The sequence below is a fragment of the Sciurus vulgaris genome (genome assembly GCF_902686455.1).
Source record: "Sciurus vulgaris genome assembly, chromosome: 15".
NCBI lineage: Eukaryota > Metazoa > Chordata > Mammalia > Rodentia > Sciuridae > Sciurus > Sciurus vulgaris.
Window position 1 is genome coordinate 82928180 of NC_136476.1, and position 13708 is coordinate 82941887.

Below are 13708 nucleotides of genomic sequence, written 5' to 3' on the forward strand. Positions count from 1 at the left end.
ATCCTGGTGAATGCCATCCGATTTGGCCCCGTGTGTTGGATGGGTGGGTGGATGCATGGTGGGTTGATGGGTACATGGCTAAAGAGGTCTTTAGATAAAAGCTTGTAGTCCAAGAGAAAAGGGAAGCTAGACATGCCTACAGACTCTGTGGATCAGCACACACACATTTAGAGGGTTTTCAGCATCCTTCCATGAAGGGACAGTCACGCTGATGGTAATACCAGTATTGGAAAGGAGGGCGGTGTTCACTACAAGGGGTCTCCTTGAGAAGAACGTTCTTCAGTGGCTACTGATGTTTGCAATTCCCTTTTTACTCTTTGTCGTAGTAATTAATGGTGAAAAGGCCACCTTGGAAACCCCAACCTTTGCCCAGAAACGTCGGCGCACTCTGGACATGTTGATTCGATCTTTATACCAGGATCTGATGCCAGATTTGCATAAGGTACTTGGCCCACAGTCTTCCTTCCCTCCCATGGGCTGAGAGTATAGCTGAGAGTATAGCACTAGCAATATGGCTCTGCTAAAGCACAGGAGTCTCCTTGATCCTTGCTATTGAGACTGCCCTGCAGCCACAGCAGCTGACATTCCCTCATTGCTACCACAAGAAGGGGAGACATTGAGTGTCCATATACAGGAAAGCATTTTCATAAAGCCGAGGCCTATGGAAATCAAGGTGCAGGCACGGGTGGTCATGAGTGTCAGTCGACAACACCTGGGGTACTGAAGAGTGCTTTTTTGAAGTGCTATACTTGGTAAACTGCTCAGTTTTTCTGTCATGGAGAGGGTAAATGGGCAAAAATGGGGTGGGAGAGAGAGATGGAGTGCTTTCCTAAGATTTCTTGGCTAGCCCCATAATCAGCACTGAAACCAGCATTTCCATTTCCTGAAAACCCAGACACTTCCTAGCCCAAGGTATGTCCACACTGATGAGACCCAGCCCTTCCTCTGGGGCACATGTGAGCTCACCAGGATCAGGGACACATTAGTGCAGAATAAAATCATCATTGTTTAAAACATTTCCCTATTTAATAAGGAAACACAAACAAGTAGGGGAATTCCCTTAGAATCAGTGTGTTCATTCATGAACTACTGTAGAAGTAATTATTCCTGATGATGTAGGCATAATAAAGGTGTCCAGCTCTCACTCAGTGGGGATGTAAGATATCAGAATAAGCTGGTGTGACCACCAGCCTTTCATAAAGTCCTTGCCATCCTCCTGGTTAGTGTACTGCAATAGTTCTCAGGGAGTGGGCCCTGGCTTCAGCTGGGCTGGATTGATAATCTATCAATTCCTTTTTTCCCCTGAGGACAGGGAATGTTCTAAGATGAGTAACAATGCCCCTTAGGTCTCAGCTGAAGTATCACCACCTTGGCAGGCATGCCCAGCCCTCCAATAGAAGCCAGTCCCCCTTAGCCAGTCCTATCAAATGCTCTGCTATATCCCACAGACTTGCCCTTCATAGCAGTGGTCACATGAGCTAACCATGTCATTAGCCACTAGCTCTGACCCACACTAGCCTCTGCTCCACAAGGACAGAGACTGTCTGCCGTATCCTCCAAGTATGGCAGAGGAGTAGCATTCAGTCAGTGCTTGCTGAGTGGGTGAGCGTACCCAGTTCTCTTACCGAGGTCTGGAGGAGACATAGCATTGACCAAGTATGTACCAAGAGCCATGCTAAGCACCTTACATTCGCCACCTCATTTAATCCTCATAACACACCTGGAAGACAGGTGTCAACCACACAGACTCAGAGGTTAACAACTTGCCCTTTGTTGCCCATGAGGCCCTGGAGGTGTAGATCCAGGGGTACCGTTCCTGCAGAATTCAGTGTTGTACCCCAGAGGTACCACTCTATGGGAATGGCATCCTGGAGCTGTGCAGCATGGTGGCCCAAGTCACGCTGTTAATAAGTGAGTGAGCGAGGAGGCTGCTGGTTTGCCTGATCTCAAAGACCGCATCCTTAGCCATTATACAGTGCTGGCCCCTACCTGTGGACTTTCATCCCTGAGTCTGATACAGAACTGGCACACAGAGGTCCTCCATAAATGCTTATTGAATACATGAACACAAGGTAGAAATAGAACCATCTGGACAATGGGTTTGTGCATTAAGAGAAGCCAAAGGATAGGACTTGACAACGGCTTGTGGAATTCACCACTTGTTTTTCTTTTTCAGAACATGCTTAACAGACGGTCTTTTAGTGACGTCTTACCTGAATCACCCAAGTCCGCCCGGAAGAAAGAGGAAGCCCGCCAGGCAGAGTTTGTCAGGATAGGGCAGGTAGGTTCTACCCCGAAACCTCTTCTGCAAGACAGCCAGAGCAGATGCCATGTGCAAAGGTGTTGATATTGCCTGCTGTTGCCACAGCTCTGTGATTTCTCTTAGGATTGTTGTGGGAATCGTGAGTGAGGTTTCTGACTGTATAGAGGTAGTCCCCTGTAGGTGTCAGTGAGAGGACAGCACTCTGCAGCAGTGGAACTCTTGCTACCTGGAAGCTAAGCAGTCCACTGCCCAGCTCTGGACTCCCTCTTGTCAGGGGAGCGTGGACCACTTGCCTTTTTCCTAGGAATTTTCTGCAGAGTAGGGAGTTAGTTTGGGAAATGTACCTTGACCCATCCATAGCAGAAGGAAGCACAGAGTGGCAGTGCTGCTCACGGGAGGCCTGAATGTCCACCCTATATCCAAGAAGCTACTGTCACACTTAGGTGGCTTCCAGCTGTCTCCTATCCCAGGTCTTGGAAGAACTCACTCACACCACCTCTGCCTCACTCCCATGTGACACTAGCACTCCTCAGCTCCAAGCTTCCTGCCCAGATCCCCCATCCCAGCAGGGAGAGGAGGGGGACTGCCAGCTGCAATGAGGTCTGATGGGCAGTCAAGCACAAGCTGAGGAGTAGGGAGAGAAAGACCCAAGGTCAAGGATCTTGGAGGAGAGATCACCATTTCCAAGACAGGTGCATTGGTCCTTGTTTAAAGATGCCTGGCCCTTCCTTTCAGGGATTCTGAGCCATCCGGTTTGAAGAGGGACCTGGAAATCTGTATTTTCAGTGCTTGCAGTTTAGGTTTTTTTGGTTTTTTTGTTTTGTTTTGTTTTGTTTTGTTGGTACCAGGGATTGAACCCAAGAGCACTTAACCACTGAGCCATATCCCTAGCCCTTCTTATATTTTATTTTGAGACAGGGCCTTACTAAGTTGCTGAGGCTGGCAATCCTCCTGCCTCAGCTTCCTAAGTTGTTGGGATTACAGGTATACACCACCCCTCCTGGCTTAGAAATCACATTCTGACAGATGAATAAACTGAAATGATCTGGGCTGAAATGATGGGGCTACCCCTACCCCACTAGCATCATTTTTTATCATCAGGGATGGGTCAGTAGATGAACCTGTAGTCACTCCAACTTTATTACATTATTTTCAAATCTCAATTATTTATCCTGCTTTTCTTTTGCTGCCTGATAACAAACTTTAAAAGAAATCTCTGTTTCATAAGGCTCTAAAACTGAAGTCCATTGTGAGAGGGGATGCCCCATCTGGCTTGGCCACTTCAGGGATCTGTAAAAAGGAGGTGAGTTGTCAATACTTTACAAGTTGAACTGTGAATTTTCTTTAGCCTCAGTAAAGTTATTGAGATTCTTGGGAAAAGGCCTGAGTGCGGGAAGAAGAAAAGCTCTGCTCCTGCAAGTCCCAGGGGAAGCCCCAGATCATTCAGGGAGCACCTCTGTGTTTCCATTGTGGGCTCATGCTGGTCAGCCAGGCCAGTCCTGTGGTGCTCCTCAAGCTTCTCATGCATGCATGACACTTGGACATCCTGACCAAATGCAGGTCCTGATGCAGTAAGCCCGCGCTGGGCCTAGAGTGGACATCTCTTACAAACCCGTACACAGTTCCTGTGCTGCTGACACAGCCCCCTCTAAACAGAAAGGCCCCGGAGCAGGGTTTCTCCAGCACTGATGTGTATGTGAATCACCCCCATTCCTGACCCAGTAGGTCTGGGAGAGGCCAAAGGGTTGCATTTCTAACTAGTTTCCAGAAGATGCTGAGGCTGCTGGGCAGAGGAGCACAGGTTTAATCTGTGGTTCACTCGGCCAAAAACCCCTGTGATCTATTGACTTCCTATTTCCACTTTCCCTGGGGAAAAACTGCGTGATAAAAATAGAACAGAAAAAAAGAAAAACAAATTGCAGTATGAAATTACCACATCCATGATTTTGTCCTGTAAAAAAATACCCTAGATTCTTAATTACACTCTGAAGATGTAAGTTAGTTAAATGGAGTAGTATCACACAGTGCATCACTAGAGAAGGGTCTGTTATAAAAGCAAAAGAATTAAGGATATATTTATGTTGGTGATAAAGGCACAAATGATCTGAGTCTATATACCTTAAAGTCTGTTTTAGGAAAATGATAAGCTCAAAATGCAATTGTACCCCCAAAATCACAACTTCAGACAAGACCCTTGGCAAAGCATTCTTTTCCAAGGTGCAGAAATTCCCACTGTCTCTTCCTGTGCAGAGTAGGAGTTAACAGTGTTTTCAAGCACTCTGTAAATACCAAATTACAGGAAAATCCAATAACATTCTTAAGTTCTTAGACATACATTAAAAACAAAGCTCTGTTGTCCCGTAACATGTTCACCAGTGAACAACAAAAGAGGAACTTCTATCATTGGGGTCAGCTTATATCCTGCCACAGGCCATCCTTGGAGAAGCACTGCTCCAGAGGACCCCACCAACTTTGTCACTTGGCACTGCAGAGGCCACAGTCCCTCGTGCTGTTCCCTAGAGCCATCTGTTTCCAAAGAACTGGGCTTTGTCAACATCCTGAGCATCCATTGTTTCATGAGCTGTGTTGATACTCTCAGAGGAGCCCCTCCCCAGGAGTCCTGCACTTGGGCAGGAAGACTGGAGGCTACATTCCCACCCCACAGAATCAGCACCAAGCCTCTCACCTGGCAGAAGGGGTCTGAGGCATGAGCAAACACTACCTGTACTCAGACCAGAGCCTTGTGGGACTGGATCTGGATTGTCACTGACACTCCATGCACTGATAGTAATTCACATTCACTGGCACCTCTGAGAACACATACAGTGGACACACACACACACACACACTAAAATGACATGGCACATCCGTAGCATTTGGATTCGAGTTCTGGGGTTTCACACACCTCCTTCAGCCCCTATGGATCTTCTAGGGCCCTTGGATCCTAGGGTGAAAACCCCTTTCTCCTTGAGTATTCCCAACTAGTGTCCTTTGGTCTGAAAACACTTTGTTGTTAAGACTTGGTTGTTCTTTCTCAGTGTTATCTCATGCACTGGTTTATGTGTCTGTATCTTGAATGACATTTGTATTGGCTTTGCTTTTTCATGTCCTCTTGCTACAAGTGTCAAGCTCAGAATTGCCAGAACTCTTCTTGGGGGAATGCCACTTGAATTAGTGATGTGCCCTTGTGTAGCCCTTCTTCAGGTTATAAAATGTTTCCAAATTCTTAGGCAATCTTCTTGGAACAGTGCAGGTCTATCTTAGTGATTAGAATATTCTTTTCCAGGCTGTGGGTTTCCTAAAGGGGAAGCATGCTCTTCCCCTTTCTAGCTAGCAATAAGATAGTGTCCACCCTCAGTGCCCAGGACTCTCAAAGGTGGTCCACAGAGCCTTTCTTCTACTCTCAAGGTGTGAGCGTAGCTTCACTGGGTACTTCCAGACACAGCTGCATGTGCACATACAGGTGGGTCACACCAGGCTCTATGTCTGATTGAGAATAATAAATCCTTATGCTTGAAAAGAAAATGAAATTAAGATTCAAGGAAGAGTTCATGCAGTATGAACATGTCACGTGGGGGAACAGGAGTCATTTTGTTGGCTATCTACAAAAGATTATTATATTTTCCTTTAAGATTTTGTAGCCATATGTGGGTCAATAAGAATTTTCATATTAAGACAATATCAACTCTTGCATCATGCATGATTGAATGATTTTACTGAATCAGCAACACAGGAATCACAATTTCGAAGTTACTTGGGACTTGCTTTTATGATGAACTAATGTGAATTCTCTTCAAAGAAAAAAAAAAAACAGTGCCAATTGGCCCAACCTCCAGGTGTTAAAGAAAACCATTCACTGAGAAGATGTTACCAATGTTTTGATCATCCTAGGAATGTCTTTATCACATGGACAGGTCATGGTGCCAGAAATGTGTATTCACTGCTTTCCCATTCCATATGGATTTGAAAGGAGATCTTTCTTCCTGAGGAAGGTGGCCAAGTCCAGACCCCATAACGACCAGGGTTTGGTGTGACCACTCCCACGGGGCATCTGTGTTGCTGTTTCAGGCGTCTGCTCTCTCTCCTTTCCACCTGGGGGCCACAGTGTATTTTTCTGGTGCACTCATTTTCCAATGCTTGTGTTGCCTCGCAGCCTTGGGAGCCCCAGTGTTTCTGCAGTAATTTCCCTCACGAAGCCGTGTGCGCAGATCCCTGGGGCCAGGCCTTGCTGGTTTCCACTGACGCTGGCGTCTTGCTAGTGGATGGTTAGTGAGTAGCTGCTTCTACAAATGTCTTTATTTGTGGGACTCATAGTACTTCTAAGATGGGTGACTGCCAATCAACTCTCTTTAGCCGTGAATGCATGGTCCACAGAGGTGTTAGCAAAGTCTAATTTCCTTACAAAATGACTCCCTTGTTTTCAAGGCAAGCAGAGGGCATATATCCTGAACCAGGCATGCTGGAGGGTGAGTGAGCCATAGGTTTCTTTCCCCCATCTCTCATTTGTCCATGGATATTAAATGACCTGCTGTAAGAATCTCCTTTATAGCCAGTACTTATCCTGATCCCAGCATTTTATCTTAAATCAGAAAGGATTCATTATTTGAAGCCAGTTTCTTAGGGACCTGCTCTCGCAAATCCTTTTTTTTTTTTTTTTTTTTTAATTTCTAATTCAAAAAGTACTTGGTGTCCAAAAGAAATAAGACTTTTAGATAAACCATGTTTGATGGATAGAGAAACAGAAATATTTTGATAGGAAGACAGATTTCAACTCAATTGAAAAATCAAACCAGGAAGATAGCACTATTAAACAGACCAGCCACCATGGAACATGCCCTTGGCTAGGATGCTGTTGGAGGTGTGGAGGTGAAATTTCGGATGCAGGGGGATGTGGACTCTAGGACAATGTGATTCCCTTCCAGAAAGAGGCCCCTTTGGATTATTCCAGACTCCTAATGGATGACAGAAGAGCTAAATGCTGTCAATAGGTCACCTCCTGGGGTGGTGAAGTCCCAGCTTCAGACTGCACAAGAAACTGCTGCCCAATCTCTGGTTACCATAGTAACATTTTATAAGAATCTGAAAGCCACCACTATGAGACTGACATGATGACCTCAGAGCACAGCATTCTGCCACCCTTTGTCAGGACCTGTACTCCCTTCCCCAAACCCTTGCTCAGTACATTTATGAAGTATCTGCTCTGTGCTGGCCCCTGCCGGGCACCTTCTGGAGTATAGCTGGAGAGTTGCAGTGCTTATTGGGGCTTCCTTTCCTGATACTTTTGGTGCATGTCTTAATTGTGTGTTCACAATCTAATAATATCTACAGAAGAGTCAATAAAAGGCAGCTCATTTTAAATTCATCAATTCAGATTTTAAATCCTTAATTTGAGAAACTTTGTGATCGTGGAGAAAATTAGGCTGGGATTGGGGCTCAGTGGTAGACTGCTTGCCTAACACATGCAGGGCCCTAGATTTGATCCCTAGCACTATGGGGGGTGGGGGGGTGAGAAATGAAAACTGATGATATTCTCTGGGCAAGGAGGGTATCATAAGGGCTGTAGGTTAAACCTATGTTAGGTGCTTAAAGTGTGTCAGGCACATGTTACTAAATGACAGTTGTAACCTTTACTGTGTTCTTAAGAATTTGCTTACAGTTAACAAAATCCTTAGATTTTGCCAAAAGAGTGACTAAAAACTTATTTTTAATAAATGACTTAGAGGGCTGGGGACATAGTTCAGATGGAAGAGTGCTTGCTTGCATGCACAAGGTCCTCTGTTCAATCCCCAGCACCACAAAAAAATTAAAAAAAAAAAAGACCTTTGAGGCTTATTCCAGTTTGTTTTATAAATGAAGAAACTGAGGGCCTAAACAAGTAATGAGACTTGCCCAAGGTCACATAGCTGGCTGGTGGGTGGCACATCTGGAATCAGGACTCAGATGTGGTTCCTAGTGCAGTTTTCTTTTTACTAAGCTAACTGCATTCCACTAAAACTAAATTAAGCACTACCAATGTTTTCAGATTTACCTTGCCACGGGTTTACAAAAAAAATAGTCCTGGGCAAATAAGTATTAAAACTCTCATGATTAAAAGAGCATTAGGTCCTCCATTTGCCTTTTTAGGAATGGAATGCATATTTCCTGTGGTTATTGGTAAGGCTTACCTAAATCAAAAGAAAGTCTATTGTTTGGAAATGTAAAAATCCACATTGAGATTACCAAATCCCTTTCTGAAATTTTCATAGTTATGGATTTAAAATTGGACAATGGTATCAGATGTAATGACTACAGTGATTTTCTAGGAGATTCTATTCTTCCAAACCTGGAAGAAGTCATCTTCCTCTGGTGGTGGCTGTAGATACCCACCACCAGCCTAAATTTATCACACCGATGATCTTCCTCATGTCCTCATTATGCAGTGATTCTCCCTATTTGTTTTTGTTAAAAGGGAGAATAACCCTGAGGCTTTGTGAGTACTCCTTTTTGTGCCATAATTCTCAAGTTTCTTTGTTTACCTCCTTCTGGTCTACACTTAATCACATTAGGAATCATCTCTGAGTGAATCTGTCTATTTCATTTCAGACTGAGTTCCACTCTATCCCATTAGCCTCTGCTTAATTTCATTAGACTTACCCCTTGAGAGTCTGCTCCTGTCAAGGTCATTATTAAAAATCAAGATCCTTTGCACTCTAGTATTGCAAAACCTACTTTGAAGGGAGCCTGAGTACTAACTAAGTATGCTATTGTCATGCATTTGGGTTTTACAGTAATAGAAAAACTGACTCTAAAAGATTGCATTTTCATACAGACATTATAGGAAGGAAAAAATTATCTTACAGTCATTAAACCCACCTGTCCCTTTCTTCTGTCCTCGCTGTTCTGCCTTCCTGTGCTGTGTATAAACCTGTTCAGCCCTCAGAGAATGACTGATGGGGAATAAATGTTCATTTGCTCTGTATGCAGCTTGGCATGCAGTATGCAGTGGACCTGTTTTCAGTGTAAAATGAAGTGCTGTCATCACTCATGGCTCCACATGCTCAAGAGTGACCTTGGACATATTCTGAACTCCTCTGAGCCTTGGGTTCCTCATTTATTAAATGCAAATTTTACAAGTCCCCACCTAATGAGGTCATGGGAACATTTCAATTAAATAACAGACAAAACACCAAGCATCAGGGTCTGGCATGTAGTAAGCTCGTAGTACGTTATCTGTCCTTGCTCTTGCTGCTACTGTCCTGAAAAATGAAATAATTCTAGTTATTTAGCCAAATATGATGGCAGATTTCTGGTGTGATCATCTTACATTCTGAACAATTAAGTCTGCCTGGAAGCACTACAAAGACTCTAAGAATCGATTCCTTTTTGTGGAGGCCTGGGGTAGAGGAGGAAGGAAAGTGGCTGTTGAGCTGTCATAAAATTTGCAACCACACCAGTAATTGAAGGGGAACTAGAGACAAGCCCTGTGTGATTAAAGGGAACTAGAGATAGGCCATATGCCTAATATGAGTTTAGTAGCCTCCATGCTGTGACAGATCAGAGCCCCAAGGCCTATAGAAGCAGAAGGTCCCCTCCCCACCCCCTAATTACTAGGGTGGTTATCAATCCTGGTGACAAAAGCCCTGCTCCTTCCTGGGCCCCATCCAGGGAAGGATGACTCCCAGCTACACTTGGATTTCTGAAAATGGCATAATCCTGAGGGCCCCTTACACCAAAATCATAATGAAGCAAACCAACCCAAACCCACAGCAGAGCCCTTGAAGACTAAATGCAGATGAAGAATGAGCTAGGGACCTCTGTGTAAAACAACCATGCTCTCCCTGTCATCTCTGCCTGGTCCTGATTCCACATCAAGCACAGGACAGGCACTTTTGCTTATGGAACACCCTTAATTTTCTTTCAGGCCCCTGTGTGCTAGGGTTCCCCAGAGGCAAGTAATTATTAAAAATTAAGTTCCCAGTAAGTAACCTTAAAAACAGATCCTATGTGTAATTGCAGTGTCCAGTTACCTGAAATCTTCCTGAGCATTTCCACTTAAATTCATTTTTCCTATTATTTGGACAACTTAATTGATATTTCTCTCTTATTTTTTGTCTAAAAAGGAGATTTCAAATTCCTATATGGGAAAATACTGAAAATTTATAGGCAAACTACTATTGATATAGTGGCATGCTAGGATAGGGTATGTGTATCTGTATCAATTTTAAATGCAAAAAGAAAAATTTTATTTTGCTTTCTTGAGAAATATACATAATGACCTAAGATATGTACTTTCAAATAGTACATGAAGATAAGAAAACACTTAAGAGAAATGGATGTTTTTATTCCTTTTTTTTTTTTTTTTTTTAACCCTTGACTGTTCAGTCCTTTGGTATAACTGCAATAAGACGGGATTAAGGGTTGTTGATTTTTCTTCGATGAACACTGAGGAAAAGGATCTAGTTTTCAAGTCCCTGCTGCTGTGCCCCTATAGAGTTCTGGATGCCTCAGGGAAGGGCGGATCAGTGCTCCCACCTGAGCCGAGAGGAAAAGAGTGCTCAGGGCTCACCTGCCCCTCTGACCTCATGAGAGCTCTAGAAGGCGCCTCCTGCCTTACCTAGGGAGAACTGGGTCCCTTTTCCTGCAGGCTCTTGTCATGGGTTTCAAAGTACAGGACAGTCACAGGGGCAAGTAACCAGGTTACAGGGACTGGTAACCAGGTTGTGGGGTGGGTAACAAGTTGCAGGGGCCAGTAACCAGCTTTCTTTTCCAGATGACCTTCCGTCTGTGCCTGTGTTTGACAGAACTCTGCCAGTGAAGCAGATGCATGTGCTGGAGACTCTGGACCTTCTGGTTCTCAGAGCAGACAAAGGTGGTACACCTCTGGGTGGCATGCTCTGGGAGGGAGGAAAGGAGATGGCCTTCTGTAGCCTACACCAAAGATCACTGGGGTTTCCACTGTGTAGGCTGGGCCCCAGGTTCTTTCCCCAATTTTGTTCAGGGGTGGGGGCAGAGCAGTGGAGGAAAGAGGGGTGCATCCGTGATGCCTGTGAGGAAAGGTAGTGTGGGGTGTACTGAATTTCAGAACACCTCCCGCCCTGTTCCCTGCTGTCCAACCTTGGAATTCCTCCAGGTCCTTTTACCTGACTATCTAATCTTCCCTCTTTGCATTGTCACCAGGAAAAGATGCCCGCCTCTTTGTCTTCAGGCTGAGTGCTGTGCAGAAGGGCCTCGAGGGCAGGCAGACTGGGAGGAGCAGGTCTGAGTGCAGAGAGAACAAGCTGGAGAAAACCAAAGGTGACTTGGGTCCTCCTATTTGGGCTGTTTCTGTCAAATTTGTTTATTTATCTCAGACTGCCCAAATTTTACTGAAAGTAAAAATGAGTAGAAATTTGATTTTATTGGTTTGATTTTTTTATTTGAAAACATTGTAAAGATAGCATCAGGTTTCCTTAAGAAGCTTGAAAGATAGAAAAGCATATTGAGAAATCCTAGGCCCTGCATCACAGGTCTTGGAGGTGAGTCAACCTCCTTTAGCAAATTTGGGAGTAAAGGCATTTTAAACTCTGGTTCCTGGAGCTCAGATCACCCTCCACCTAAGTCCTGTCATGTAATAGGTATGAGCCATGGCCACACACTATAGGGAATATGACTCTCTTAATTCTATCTCATTTGCATGTCAAGTCTCCATTTTGCCTGGTGTCAGAACATTCTTAGTCCATTTCCTGAGTGATGCTAATTCCCAGGGTTCTTAGGAATGACTTCCATTGTCAAGGCCTGGGAGCTTCCAAACCCTCTCGTGTGTTGAGTATCATCCATTTCTCTTCCCAGGCTGCCACTTGTATGCCATTAACACCCACCATAGCAGAGAGCTGAGAATTGTGGTTGCAATTCGGAATAAACTGCTCCTGATCACAAGGAAACACAACAAGCCAAGTGGGATGACCAGCTCCTTGTTATCTCCCCTGTCAGAGTCACCTGTTGAAGAATTCCAGTACATCAGGGTAGGTTTTCTCTTCCCATTACTTCTCTCAGATCCAGGGTTTCATGAGATGATTCCCTCCTTCCAGCCATGAGACTGTCCCACTATTCAGTAACCATTAAGGGAACCCTTGCCTCTGGCACCCTCGTTTACCCCAGAAGTCTTAAGATGAAAGCTTATTCATTGCAGCAAACACCAGGGGACCATGCTAGGCACCAAGAGGATGCAGCTGCGACCCAAGCAAAGCCTCTGTGCTCACTGGCATAGCTTTCTAATGAATCTGTGATGGCTGGTAGCAATAAATATTGAGAATAAAAATACAGTCAGGTAGGGGACAGAGGGTGATGGAACAGGGAATTGGGATCACTGTTTTAGAAAGATGAACCAATAAGCCCTCCCTGAGGAGGTCACTTCCAAGCAGAGACCTATGTGAGGTATGGAGTGAGCCATGAGGATACCTGGGGAAAGGATATTCCAGGCAGGAGGTGGCCAGCCAAGGGCCCTGAGGTCTGTGGAAGGCACAGTGCAGAGATGTGGATGACAAGCTGAGGGACAAGGGCAGGCAGGTCAGGGAGACCCAGGAGCATATTCTTTAGCACCCTTTAGCATCCTTGGTAAAGATGTTGGTTTTGACTCCAACTAAGGTGGGAAGCCTCTGGGAGGTTGAAGCAGAGATGTAGCATGTTTTTAAAAGATGGCTCTGGCACAGCGGACACACTGTAATCCCAGCAACTCAGGAGGCTGAGGCAAGAGGATAGCTAGTTTGAGACCAACCTTGGCAACTCAGTGAGACCCTATCTCAAAATAAAAATATAAAAAGAATTGGCTGGGGATGTAGCTCAGTAGTAAAGTACCCCTGGATTCAATCCCCAGAACCACCAAAAAAAAAAAGGAAAAAAGAAACGACAATGGTCTGGCCCCTAGGTAGAGGGGAGCACAGGGGCCAAGAGTGGAGACCTACTGGAGAGCCAGTGTGGGTGTAGGCACAAGACAGCGGTGGTTTCAGTGCTGAGGAGGTGAGGGGATCCCTGGGCAGAGCCACCCTGCTTGCCCTTGTCAGGGCTGTGCTAGTGTATTTTCAGATGCAGCCTCAGGAGAGACACCCCTGAAGGTCGAGTTCCTTTCCTCATCTTCCTGTCTCATACCTTTCAAAGCTACAGTACATTAAGCTATGAAATAGGTCAACACTAGACACTAAAGCTAAGTGTTTCTATAGGTGAGATGAGAAATTATTTTTGCCTAGATTTAAGGCCTGGATTATAATATCAATTTCTGCTCTTACTCATATGAGGAGGGCAGAACATCTTGACACTTAAAACAAATTAAAATCTTGAACTAACTAGGTATCAGCCTTCTTGAGACAGTAATCAGCTATTTTAATGAATGTTTATGTAGTGTGACTGAAGTTAGATTTCCAGAGTTCAAATCTCAGCTTTATCTGCCATGTATGAACTCTGTCTTTAAGCCAGTTACTTGACCTCTGGGCC

The 13708-nt window shown here is 44.8% G+C and overlaps 1 protein-coding gene across 1 annotated transcript in view; it reads left to right on the forward strand.

Annotated features, from left to right (window-relative positions):
* The window catches only part of GARNL3 (GTPase activating Rap/RanGAP domain like 3), a 151960-nt gene that overhangs the window by 113125 nt on the left and 25127 nt on the right, over positions 1–13708 (forward strand). The window contains 7 exon segments of the mRNA XM_079112895.1: positions 327–442; positions 2177–2281; positions 3492–3566; positions 6417–6528; positions 11013–11111; positions 11420–11536; positions 12071–12243. Of these exon segments, the coding sequence (XP_078969021.1) occupies positions 327–442; positions 2177–2281; positions 3492–3566; positions 6417–6528; positions 11013–11111; positions 11420–11536; positions 12071–12243 (797 nt within the window).